Source organism: Pelecanus crispus, chromosome Z (genome assembly GCF_030463565.1).
Source record: "Pelecanus crispus isolate bPelCri1 chromosome Z, bPelCri1.pri, whole genome shotgun sequence".
NCBI classification, from domain to species: domain Eukaryota; kingdom Metazoa; phylum Chordata; class Aves; order Pelecaniformes; family Pelecanidae; genus Pelecanus; species Pelecanus crispus.
In genome coordinates, this window is record NC_134676.1 from 29,679,380 (window position 1) to 29,692,783 (window position 13,404).

General features: G+C 37.2%; 1 protein-coding gene across 3 annotated transcripts in view; it reads right to left on the reverse strand.

Annotated features, from left to right (window-relative positions):
* Positions 1-13,404, reverse strand: part of TNPO1 (transportin 1) — a 60,879-nt gene that overhangs the window by 23,108 nt on the left and 24,367 nt on the right. For all 3 annotated transcript variants that reach the window (XM_075725912.1, XM_075725911.1, XM_075725910.1), the window contains exons 4-8: positions 9,883-9,989; positions 8,634-8,767; positions 6,227-6,308; positions 5,367-5,489; positions 1,597-1,715 (exon numbers count right to left, since the gene is read on the reverse strand). In XM_075725912.1, coding sequence (XP_075582027.1) covers positions 1,597-1,715; positions 5,367-5,489; positions 6,227-6,308; positions 8,634-8,767; positions 9,883-9,989 — 565 coding nt within the window. The remainder of the gene's footprint in view (positions 1-1,596; positions 1,716-5,366; positions 5,490-6,226; positions 6,309-8,633; positions 8,768-9,882; positions 9,990-13,404) is intronic.

The window sequence follows — 13,404 nt, forward strand, 5'->3', positions numbered from 1 at the left end:
GAAAGCCCAAAGGAGCAAAATGATACAAGATGTTAGATGTCACATGAACAGGATTTTAGAAGATCTTGTCCCATGTTTAATTTAATATAAAAAAAATTTAAGATTATCATCAAGTATTGACAAACTTATATAGGACCCTAGTTAAACAGGACTCACCAACAACTAAGATGCTTTCAACAAATGAGACACTGAAAGATCATGAGATAAATGTAATGTTAGTCTTGTTTATTTGTTTTTCAAGAAATCTAATTTTTTTTTTGAGAAATCTAAAAGCTTTTTTTAAAAAAAAATAAAAAATTGAATATGATGCTGTTGCAGTGTCAGTGTCCATGTAGGCCAAAAGAGGCTTAATACTAGTCATTATTAACCAGCAATAACTACTGTCATTCTCAGTATTAACAGGTATTAACTAGCAGTTAATAACTATTGTTATTCTCAGTATAAACATGATGTGTGTTGGGAAGGGGGTGGGCAGACTCAAGAACTATGTTATCATTCTTTTGTCTTTTGAACTACAAGAGTAGGAATTAAGTAAAACCATTTTAAAACTTCAAAAATTATTTCTCAGAACATTGGTTCTCCTGTTTTCAACTCCTATTCCTCCACTGCTACAGTAGGTGTTTTAACCTCAATTCTCTACTTTCAAATTGCTTATGAAAACTGAAATTTTGCTGGGTTTTTTTAATTGCCTCAAATAGGTAATGCTTATTTTTGCTGAGAAGAATGCATCTCTTCTGTCTATGATTCTGTTCTTCCAGACAAGATCTTGAGCGAACTGCCCTATTAATTTAAAAAAACTTCAATGCATATATAAAAACAAAGAGTATCTGTTTACTGGGAACACTGAAGAATTCACTTCCTATTGCAAAAGACTTCAGACTAGTCTGGAAAAAATTACAAGCACTGCTGCAGACACGCAGATGTTTAAGGTTCAAACACGGATATTCATTCCCACTCAAAGATCTACGCTTTGAGGCACAGGATAACTTTTCGAAACTTACAAAAAAATAGTTTTTGAAACTTAAACTACTATCAGGCTGCAGAAGTATGAAGGAACACATTTTACATGCTCCCTTCAAGTTAAAATTGCAATAGCAATTGTTACAAAATTGATTCCTAAATCCCAGTGATACCATGCCTTTTTTTTAAGTTCTTTATAAAATGGGGAACCCTTTGCATGACTATGCACATAAAAGCATTGCACAGAGATGCCTACATCAGCAGTAGTCAAGACAACATGTTCATAGTATGCCAGATATTACAAGTAATGTCATGTGGAGATGTTTGTTTGAGCTTAAGTACATGTTAGTACATCTTTGCATTCATATGAAGCTTAAGAGCCTGTTAAGTTTCAGGTAGAGCACCACAGTGACACAGGTTGCTTCTGGAGCTTGTTGGGTCTGAAATCCTCAGAAGTCTTTTCAATGAACTCTGCCACAGCCTTTTTTACTATGCATAAGAACTAGCTACAGGAAAATTCTTCTAGGTATACTGCAAGCTAGATACAGTCTCTGTAAGAGTAACCAGGAACAAGTCAACTGAAGTTTAAAGATGACAATTTCAAAATAAATAGGAGTTGTAATTCTTAATACTTACTTAGTAAGATGCCGACATAATACATCTTTACAAATCGGCTGTTCAGCCAAGGTCAGCCAAAACTCACAAGCCTCCAAAGCCACATTTTCATCTTGGTCCTGGGTCCTCTGAAGCATGTACTACACAATATAGAAACAAATTACTTGTATAAGATAGACGTTTTAAGTATCCAGAAGAAGCTACCGACATTGTAAAGTGTGTTCGCAAAACCAGACTATGCTACCATAGCAATTTTGTTTCTTTGGGGTGAGCTGAAGAAACAGACGTAAGAGACTACTTAAGGCTCTACTGAGAATAAGCTAAGAGAATTCTTTCCTAATGCTAGATGATTCAGATTCTAAGTTTCTTCATTGCTTAAGTGAGAACGTTATTACCAAGAAACTGCAGAGACCCAAGATAATAAACAGAAGTTTCATGCAAATAGATTAGTTTTATTTTTTACTCACTCTTTGCACTTTTGAATAAAAAGGTACAACTATACCCTCAATAAGATGGAAATATTTTTTTATTTCCAGTACCATAAAAAAGCTTCCCTTCCAAATCTTCATTACCTGACAGGATATAAGTAAGTAGAACCCATAACAGGAAGGAAAAAAAAAAAAGTCTCACATTTTTTTCTAGCATGAATGGTAATTCAGAGATTCGGTATCAAATCTTTAAGCTTGCTGTTAAAATTTAATCCTCCTTCAACCAAAAATAATCGAATACCTGCAAAAACAAAAAGCCTAAGTAGACTACTGCTACATCAGTTTCTTAAACACAACTGGCAAAACAATTTAGAGAAGTGTCTTGCAACCTCCAAAATAGCAATTTCTGCATTCTTCCATGTCAGCCCTTATTTCTGGAACAGCTGGTTCTTCCACTCATTTTAGAAAATCTCATGGAAGTCCATGCAGCTACCTTTCCTCTCACATGGATTTAGAGCAAAAGAAATCCTTCTTCAGTTGCTTCAGCATACTGTTTTCTTCTCAAAATTAAATAGAATGGGGGGACCAGCCGGGTTAGCTCAGTTGGTTAGAATACGGTGCTAATAACGCCAAGTTCACAGGTTCAATTCCTGCTTACTGCAGGGGGGTTGGGCTCGATGATCTCTCAAGGTCCCTTCCAACCCAAAGCATTCTATGATTCTATGACCTTTATTATCCTTATGCATTTCAGGGATGCAAGACCTGCCACGAATGCACCACTTCCTACAGAACTGCACTAATTGCAAGCTTTTCCTAAAGGTTCACTGTCATGATTAAGAACTCACAGTAACAGAAATACTGCTGTATTCCAAGCTGTCAACAGATTGCAGCTTGAAAAATTTGAAAAATGCCCTACTCATTGCAAGTAAGGCTTCCTTACTGCACCTTAAGTTCAGAGATTTGGCATTTTTCCCCAGAGGGCTTGAAAATCCACTATTTTGTTGTGGATTTGTTATTTGTCAGGAAGACAAAAACAGAATGACAAAAAGTAATCTGTTTGAAGATGCCCCTTGCACTGTCATTTCCTCTTTAAGTATCTGTTATAAGTATTATGCTATATGCTCCATGAAGTTAGATAGCAGTAGATTAAAAAGGCTACTTACACTCAGTGGTGTAAGATAGCCATATACACAGCTTGGAAATCATAGCAAGAACAGTGATCCTAGTAACAAAGCAAAATGTGGGAAGGGTATTCGAAGGCTTTTTTTTTTCTTTTTAAATATTACCATGCCAAATTGTAATAAGTACTTTTGATGATAAGCCATAAAGTTCTACTGACTTCTAGGCAATGCAAATAGTTGCTTCGTCACAATAAATTACAAAATAGAATAGGAAGATTATTCAGTTCAGTTTTGTGTATCTGTAACATAAACAATGTTGTGTTAGTCTTGTTAAGTCAAACCAACAAGAGAATAGTGGGATACACAAAGCATTAAGAAGAACACATCCTCTGAGCTGTTACAGACATGTCTTTATCTGAAGAAAGGAACAGGACGCAAAAGTCAGGACTTCTACTGAGAAAGATCTTGGGAGGCATGTGTTTGGATAAATATGCTCTGAGAGCATACTAGTGCAATCTAATAATAGAAACATCAGGTTGGCCTGCTCCCGACATATCCTGTTATCAAGTTCTCAGACAAAAAAAGAAAAAACATGTGCTTCTGTTCACCTGGAAGCACGTGCTCAAAAATCCCAGTGAAATCCAAACTCAGCTGTTCCAGTGTGCTCCAGGTATTTGGCAGGAAAATTAATACTAAACCTGTCTGCTTCAAAAGCATGATGCCCTCCAAGACCTTTTTAGAATCACTACTGGATCATTAATATTCTTAACTACTTTAAAAGTGATTCTCCATAAGCATAAAGAACATCGTGTAGGTACCAGTTTCTTTCTTTTAAGACTTTCTTCACTCAGAGCAGCCATCAGCAGCAGCATTCAGCTTGGAGGTATTAAAGCCTCAAAGGTACAAAACCTGACTCATTTGAATGCTGAACAATAGTCAGTTCTGGGATACTACATTTGCACATACTAGGATGTATACAGAACTGGGGAAATCAGTAACAGTACACAGTAGTCCCAAAACTGGGGGGGGAAAAAAAAAAAAGTCTAAACTTTCTGTTACAGAACAGAAAATCACTACTGCTGTCTTCTGTGGAGAGGCAGCCTGTCTTCCCAAGAGCAAAATACCAGATACAATGAGAATACAATCTTGGATCTTTTTCTTGTTGGTGACATCATTTCTACCTACAAAGTCTAGAAGTTCCTCACTGATCGTAGGAGGGTGAAGAGCCAGAGGAGTTATCACTTCTTGACAATATAAACTCCAAAGCTTTATTCTCTCAAAAACAACAACAAAAAAAATCTCAACCAACCAACCAAAAAAACCCCACCACCAAGTACCAACAATCCTTGCTTGTCCTATGTTATATGAGAACATGTCTGCCAAGACTGTTGTCATGGTACTCCAGACAACATATAGGAAGACCAGACAGCAGGCCATGGCTGTCAAGGGTCACCTCAGGTTCATGCACCTCAAGTTTATGCCTGTGTCCAGGAGCAAAAAAAAACTTAGCACCTTCTTTGCATTGTCTGGAGATAGCCCTTATAGAATTTGACATTGGGTTATGATCCACTTATCCACATAAAATCTGCATGAGAAACATTCTGATCTTTCCAGTCTGGCAAGTAGGATATGCTACCTAGAAACTGCCAGTATTTCCAAGAAACGTGGAAACTACAGCTCAAACAGTTGAGTAGGCAAAAAACGAAGCCGATTGGTCCTCTGGTAGACAAGCCTGCACTAATCTGGAATGGTAAAGTAACTATCAAACAACATTAACCTCTACAAATGAATGCAATGGGAGGCAACGTCATTAGTAGCTCAAAGAGCATCTCAGCTATATAAAATAACATGCATTATCCTTGCTATGGTCAACACATCCAAAAAAAGTGACAGCTTCACTGTGTAAACTGTAGCAGTATCAGCACTAGCACTAGATTTTTAACACAATCTTCTCACTTCAGGTCAAGCAATCCCTGGCTGCTCCATCGTATAGCTGATTCCATCCATTTCAGGATAAATTAATTTAATGAAGAATAAACAACTGCCATATGCATGGCCTGTCAAACACAATGTGAAATCGGCAATTAGCTAAAAAGAAAGTTTTGCAATCTCAGTCTTGAAGGAAAACAAAGAGTGGGCAAGTGCAAGAGTAACATACCTGTTCTGATGAATGCTTTTTATTTGTTATTATTTCTGCAACCCCAAACAGGTATCAGCACACAATCTGGGAAATGAGGCTCACCTCAACTATACTAATCATATGAGGAAGGAGGCGATCCATTCGAACTTCCAGCAACATTACCAGAGCACGGCAAACATTTTTGCGTACTTCAGGCTCCTCATCACCAGCCAGTGCAAAAAGATTCTGTTGGAAGGTAATACCAGTTGAAAAGCCTCAGTTCATCTAGTTCAAATGGTACTTAAATTGAATTACTGGCAAAATTAAGTATGCAAATATGTACTTCTGTACTCTCCCACCCCACACCTCATAATATCATTTTACTTCTTAAAGACATATGATTCAGCAAATGAACTCTTCAGACTCTCAATGTGTATTGTACACATAACCAAAACACTGCATAATATTACCACTGGCACAAGAACAGTATTTCCTGGATTTTTTTTTTCTACTAAACATAAATGAAGTTCTGAAGCCAGAAAACTCCATCAGTACATAACAGCAGCAAATTAAATACTCTAGATAACCCAAAATACCACCTTTCTAATCCATGTTCAGTAGCAGTAGTCAGAGAGACCCAGATGGACTCAGTGACATGATGATGCCTGTACTGCACTTTCCGTCACAGCTAAGTGACAGACTGCTGCCATTACTTTTACACCATTATGCAACAAGAGTTTCCTCTACTTATGAAGAGGAAGCATCTTTCAAAATACTATTTTTTGCGCTTGGAGAGTGCTTCAATTAATCAACTCCGAGCACAAGCATACAGAATGAACTTCAATCCATGAGGACTGAAGCTAAGAACAGGCAACCAGAAATGGAGAGTTTGGGTGTAGAGGTAGTTGTCAAACAAATTCAAAACTCTTGATAAATCAGATACATAATCTGACTTAACTCCCCAAGCAAGAATGCACACCCACCTCAATAAAAGCATCTATGTGCAACATAAGAGCTTGAGTTCTGCTGATGATAAATTGATTGACGCATGCAACAGCATGAGACCTACAAATGGGACAGTAAAAATATACATTTTTCATGAGTTAAACACATTTTCTAAACTGCACATAGGCATCAAAAACATTAGGAAGCAAATTGCATTTTCCAAACATCTTCTAGAGGCAAGAAGGAACAAATCTGCATAGCTCTAGTATTACCAAGCAAAATTACTAAACCACATTTTAAGTACCACCTTATATTCTGATATATCTAATAAATATTTAAAAATATTCAGTAAATAAAAAACAGAGCAGGATGACTACGCCTGGCATATTTGTTCTGAACAGTATGCAAGGATGTTCTTTTTGAGTATATTATGATTATTGATCTTCTCAGATATTAACAATTCCATACAAGTCAACATGGTGAAATTTTAGCATGCTCTTCTTCATTGTTAAGTATCCAGCTGCCTTTGCCATATTTTTAGTATTTAGTGAGACCAGTGTGTGTCAACAATATAGTTGTAGCTTAGAACAAACACACACTTATAGTAGGATACGTACTAAAACATTTGTGGTAGAAACATACTAAAAAATGAGGCATTGGTTCTTCTATTTCATTTCATGCCAAGGCATTACTTACAGGTCTTTTTCATTCTCAGAGACACAGAAGTCAAATTCAGTAAGTAAAGGCACAAGGCAAAACTACCTGTAAAAGCCTTTGAAGATCCATTCAAGTATTTTACTAGTGTAACTCCAAACTTCTATTCTGTTCAGACATTTCCTGGAAGACTGTCCAATAAAACATTGTTCAAAGGTTGTCTCTTGACAGATGCTTTAAACTTGAAACTGGTTTAACAGTCTCAAAGCCAAAAACATCACAGCATAGGAAAAAAGTGAAAGACTGTATAACATGGTAAGGAAAAAAGCATGTTTTTCTCCATCTCTCCCAGCTCCAAGGAAGTATTAAGCTTAGCTTTCCACAAGGGCAAGTTCGTGCTTTGTTATATATATATAGTGTGTATCTATTTTAGGGGAAGTTTTTAAATCTTATTTGAATCCTATCATGACACATTCCAAATTAGACTCTTGCTCTTAGTCTTCACCATCTACTACTATTGGCAATAAAGAATTGCTACCTCCAAGCTGTAGAATGTTTCGATATTATTTTCAAATAGGAGTTAAAAAACACATTTCACAGAATCACAGAGAACCACAGAACGGTTGAGGTTGGAAGGGACCTCTGGAGGTCATCTGGTCCAACCCCTGTGCTCAAGCAGGGCCACCTAGAGCCAGTTGCCCAGCACCATGTCCAGATGGCTCTCTAATATCTCCAAGGTGAGAGAGTCCACCACCTCTCTGGGCAACCTGTGCCAGTGCTTGGTCACTCTCACAGGAAAAAAGTTTCCTGATGTTCAGAGGGAATCTTCTGCATTTCAGTTTGTGCCCATTGCCTCTGGTCCTGTCACCAGGCACCACTGGAAAAAGCCTGGCTCTGTCCTCTTTACCCCCTCCCTTCAGGTATTTACATATATTGATGAGCTCCCCCAGTCCCAGCTCTCTCGGCCTTTCCTCATAGAAGAGATGCTCCAGCCCCTTCATCATCTTCATAGCCCTTTGCTGGACTCTCTCCAGCATGTCCATATGTTTCTTGCGCTGGACAGCCCAGAATGGGACACAGTACTCCAGGTGTAGCCTCACGTGGAAGATGGGGGGAAGGATCACCTCCCTTAACCACCTGCTAAGTCCAGCCCAGGGTACCATTAGCCTTCTTTATGGCAGGGACATACTGTTGGCTCATTTCAGGGTAAAAGCTACCGTTCTTTGTAATAAATATTAGCAATAACAATTTAATTCTGGAATTTTTCTTCTAGACTTCTGTAACTTTGGAGAATTTAATAGAGTTTTACAATGAAAAGATGATGAATCCATTTAATTTGATTCAGCTGAAAGATAAAGAGCTTTCTAAGTTTTGGTGCAGTTAAAACAGAAAAAATTTTCTGCAAGAACTCAGAAACTATTGTCAGCAAAAGAATTTTGACTCTCCTATTGCTGAAGTCATTACAATATGAATGCAAAATTGTTCTTTCTAATCTGAGTATTAGGTTCTAACCACAGCATTGAATTTTTCATAATACACAAAATCTTAAAAGAAACAGTTTGATTTTCAAAATCATACACTGTACATTTGGAAGATATATAAAGAGGTGAGATTGTTGTATTAACTAAGCAGATAAACATGGAAATTACTGATGCATGGGATCTCTGTGGATCTCTGCAGGATCATTTAAAAAAAACTAGGCATGTTTTAAACAGATCTACAAAACAGCAACCTTGCTGCTCACGTAAATAAAATTTTAACAGCTAACTGTACTACAACACCTAAACCTACCTTATTTTTGGACTGCTGTGCTTGAAGAACTGCAAGAATTTAGGTATCATGATATTGAGTGGTCGGTCCAATACATCACTATCTAAAATTTCAGCAGAATCTTCACATATCTTCTGCAGAGCACCAAATGCACCCTGTTCAAAAAAAAAATTAAAAATCTCTTCTTTCACATTCTGAAGAAAGCAAAATTTCAGTTTTTTTTGTACAGAACAGGTAATTTCAGCACAACACAGTAAATGTAGAGAGTTAACACAGTAAATACGGCTAACTAAATATGGAATTAAACTGAAACATCCTTAAAGGCTTTTAATTTAAGCACTTCATAATGGCATCTGTAAGCTCTCAAGCTGGGTGAGTCAGTGGATAAGTGGTAATTTTAATTTTAGCATTCATATATTCATATATTCATATATGCAATCATATTTTTTTAAATGCTTAAAAGCTAGTTCTTATTTGAGAAATAAATGTCCAGGTGCAGAAGTATCTAATTTAGTTAGATATATAACTGTATTTCCTTTCATGCTTTGTTATGGGGCAAAACAGAACTCTGGATATGATGGTCAATTTGAGTTTCATTTTCAAGTGTTTTCTTCTTTTTCTTGAGAAAGCAGCACTAAAATGCTACATAACAGCACGGCATCTTGGACCATTACTCTATCTCTGAGAATTATTTCATACAAAATGCTTCACACACTTTCAAGGAGACAGTATCAAGTAACTAAATTTGTGTGAGCACAGGTTGTTTTTTTTTTTTTTAAATCAGACAAGGCTTTTTTCCTATTTATAGTTTAAAACAGTTAAGTTGGTATTTACTTATTTTCCTTCATACATACTGAACAAAACAGTTCATTTCACCCTGATATAACAATGACAGATCTCTTTTTCCAGATTAAGTTACAAGAAGAATGAACTCTACTTTTAAGTAAAAGAAAATTCAGGGTCAGCTGATGATGCCTAAAACATTAGGCATCGCATAATGGTAACTTCAGGACACTTCTCAGCTGAGATGCTATGACTAGCCATTTGCAGTCTAACTCTGCTTTTATGCAAAGAAAACAAATTTGTTTGAATTAACAGTAGCAACATGGGATGTGGGTAGAAGAAAAAGTATCAAATTTGAGCCACTGTTCTCTGAGAATATATGTGCACGCATACACACACAATACTACACATACACATAGTGCCTATAAAGTGAGAAAAAATAATCAAATTCAGAAGATCATCTTCTATTTTCTGTAAGTGTCCTTACCTCACAGGTATTGTAATCTTCAGAATCCAACAGACTACAAAGCTTTGGTAAGAGTTCAGGCCAATTCTGTAATTCTCCTTTTGAGGCAATGGTTGTTATCAGAATGCCTAAAGGAATCGAGATGGATGAAAGAAATGAGATTTCACATGTTTCATACCAATTTTTCTGATTTTTCTCCTCTCAAAGATCTAAGAAGTTAAGAAATTTCTTGTTTTGTTAAGAACTGGCAAGCATAAAAAGAGGAATGGTATTTGAAGGGCTTTGAAATGCAAAGGTGGGTTGTTCCTCCCTGCTACCATGAAGGGCTGAGACATGAGAAATCATGCACAAAGTAATTCCAGTTAAGGAAATAATCATGCCCAAACACCGCAGGGCAGCTTTGGCTCTAAATTTGCTAAACACTGTACAAATCTTGACCTCCAGTAAATACAGAGTATCCACTGCAAGTCACCTCTTTATTATGATACAAAAGCATGAATGTGGGAAGCTGTGATTCAGTAAACTTGCAACCCAGTGGTAAGTTATGTGTTCACAACTTTACCATGTTGACACAAAACGTTAAGGACTCATTCTAAGACCAAGACACCTACTAAGACCTTACACACTATGGCAGGTCATCCAGTGATCTGCTGTAGGGATTGGCTGATTGAGATCCAGCAAATAAATACGTCAGCCCAAAGAGTCACTAATTCTGTTTCCACCACATACAGAAATCTCAGGAAAAACTAATTAGTTGACAGGAACAGGGAGGCTGCTTATAAACTAGGACTAACTTTGTATGAGTCCATTTTGCCTCAAGACAAAATGGAACAGGTAGAATAATCTATTATGCTACTGACAGTTACTTCTAATGAATATAAACACAGAGGAACTTGACACTGCTACAACTAGTAATCTCCCAGGTGAAAAGCGATGAGAAAAGCTTGCCCTAAGCTTTTTCAACTGAGCTGATCACAATATATAATTTTTCTTTGGAATAAAATCTTAAAATTCTTGTTAAATACACAAGAACACAGGACAACATTACAGAGCAAAGGACATTCTCACTAGACACACAGTAACAGATATTTTGCATCATGTTTCCTTTGATGCAATAAGGCTGGAGAACCCACGAAGACAAAGGGCAAAAATGAAGGCAGAGGTAAACCACACTTTTACAGCTCCAGGAGTACTTTGTATCCAGTTCTCTTCATGGAGAACTGCAACTGCAACTGAATAGAAAAGATTCCCAAAAGCCTATGGAGATCTATGGAGTCTTAAAGACTGCATTTCTCCTGAATATTATGGTCCTGCAAAGAATATCAGATGCATTAACAGAAAATGCTTATTTTACTGTTGCTGGATCTTAATGATCTGCTTTTTTTTTTTTTTTTTCCCAATTAAACTGAACTTCACAAAAGGAACAAAATAAATGAATTTTCTTGCCTCCTAGACAAAGGACTTAAACGGCAAACTTGTCTCCCTAACTTAGATCTGGCACAGGTTTATTTGTAGGCTTAACACAGGTTCAGAAACAAACATAAGAATGAAATTCCTGCAACTCCTCTGGACTAACATGTGACAGTATTTATATTGTAAGTCTCAAAAGGATTGGTAGTTTTGGAAAAGAGTTGAAGATCGTTTCAAGGTCCTAGAAGTGGTTTCAGAGGATGACAAATGGTCTGGGTATACTTGTAACATGTGCAAGCTTTCACAGCTGAAGGAAAGACTATTTGAAAACTACTTTAAGCATTCCTCCAAAAGGCTTATCGCAGATAGCAACAAGGTAGCCTAGGAGGAAATACTTCCAGATGCATAGGCAAGAAGTGACCTGAGACCACTGACCCTTGCAACAGAGACCTATGCAGTTCAGACCACACATGTCATTACAAACTTTCTGTACAGGTCTGCAGAGAAGCCATTTAATTCTGTGCTAGTGTTTTTGAAATGATAAAGAGACACTTTGGTGGTGACAAAAAAAAAAAAAAAAGAACAATTTTCAGACTATCAAGAACTTAGGCAACATCTAGAGCATTTGAAGGTTTTAGGAACAAGGAAACAGCCACATAAAATTAAGTTTTAGGCACTTATGTTCATGTTAAAAGGAATCTTCATGGGCTTCTGATGAGCTTCATCTTTCAAACCTGAAATTTTTCCCACCCACCTGCTGCTTTATTTGGCTGGGGAACACAAGATACCAAACATTAGCCTTTGTGGCTTTCTCTGTAACACTTCAGACACAGAAACATGGGCATCAGAAGAATAATCGAAGTGAAAAAATAATCAATTTAGTAGCTTGCAGCTTTTTGACAGGTTTGGGCTAGAGCTGACAGTTAAAACAGGCCTTTCCTTCTGATCAACATACTAAGCTGCAAGGTTAGAAATCTGAAACTGTAAGTCTTTATAAAGATGGTCTTTTATTTGTAATGAACTCCAAAACAGTATTACAGAATCTGTTGATATTTCACTTGACAAATGTGAAATCTAATGAATATAGCAGCTGGGCTAATTGAGCAGTAAATATACAAGAGAACAAACTCCAGAGGGATGTCAGAAATTGTTGAAAACATATGTGTAATTGTCATGACAACATCTTTTATGTCACTGTTTCAATTACATGCAACCCCAGTTTACAGCATCAATCCTGCAATAAAAAAATTGAACATAAAGAAAAAGTAGCTATGCTTCAGTACTTTCATGCCAATACCAGGACAGGGGGAAGGCTGGGGTTTTTGCAGGGGTAGTTTGCTTCTGTTAGCTCCTAAAGGTGACTTCTGAACTCCTTAATTCTAAAAAGCTGAATTTCATAGCAAAATCCCCCCTCACAGGGCAATCATTAGCCCATTACCTCCCTTCTGCAGTGAAGCTCTCCAGGCCTGCCACTACTCTTAAACAAAACTAATTCTCCTGCTTGCTTTTAAGCAGCAGCTACGCTAACGTCCTGCCCAGACTAGGATCCCCAGAAAGTTTTAAGAACAGTCACAGACACTTCCTAAATAGATGCTTTTATTTCCTGGTAAGTTTGTGGGTTCTCAACACATGCAGCCAACTTTCTTGAACTTGAATCCATATTTCAACATTAGCACATGGGTTTTTAAAACCTGTACCACACAACACAGAGAAGTTCCACAGTTACTCATTTGGGGATTAAAATAGGGAAAAGCTAAGTAAGGATACAACAACGTGTAGTTACCATTTGGTCTCAAGTCACAGTTCTAAAATCAACTCTATTGCCATGCTCATTCTCCTCAGCGATGTCTCCTCATCCTCCTTCTGAGGATTAAGCAGCTTGCCTCCATCTTGGCCAAAAGGTATCAGCTTTTGTCTGGTTAGCACTAGATGCTAGAGACCACAAAGGAGAGCAAATGCTGCATTAAATCTCTGATGCTATTTTGATGTACTTGCTCATCTTCCTCTCAGAATTCCAGAGACCTTATTTGCAGCTAACTTATTAAACTGTTAGTGCTTGAACTGCAAAAATCTGTATGCATCTCAGAAAGCAGCTAGCACGTGCCAACTTACATGCTAACAAGGCAGCCTAGG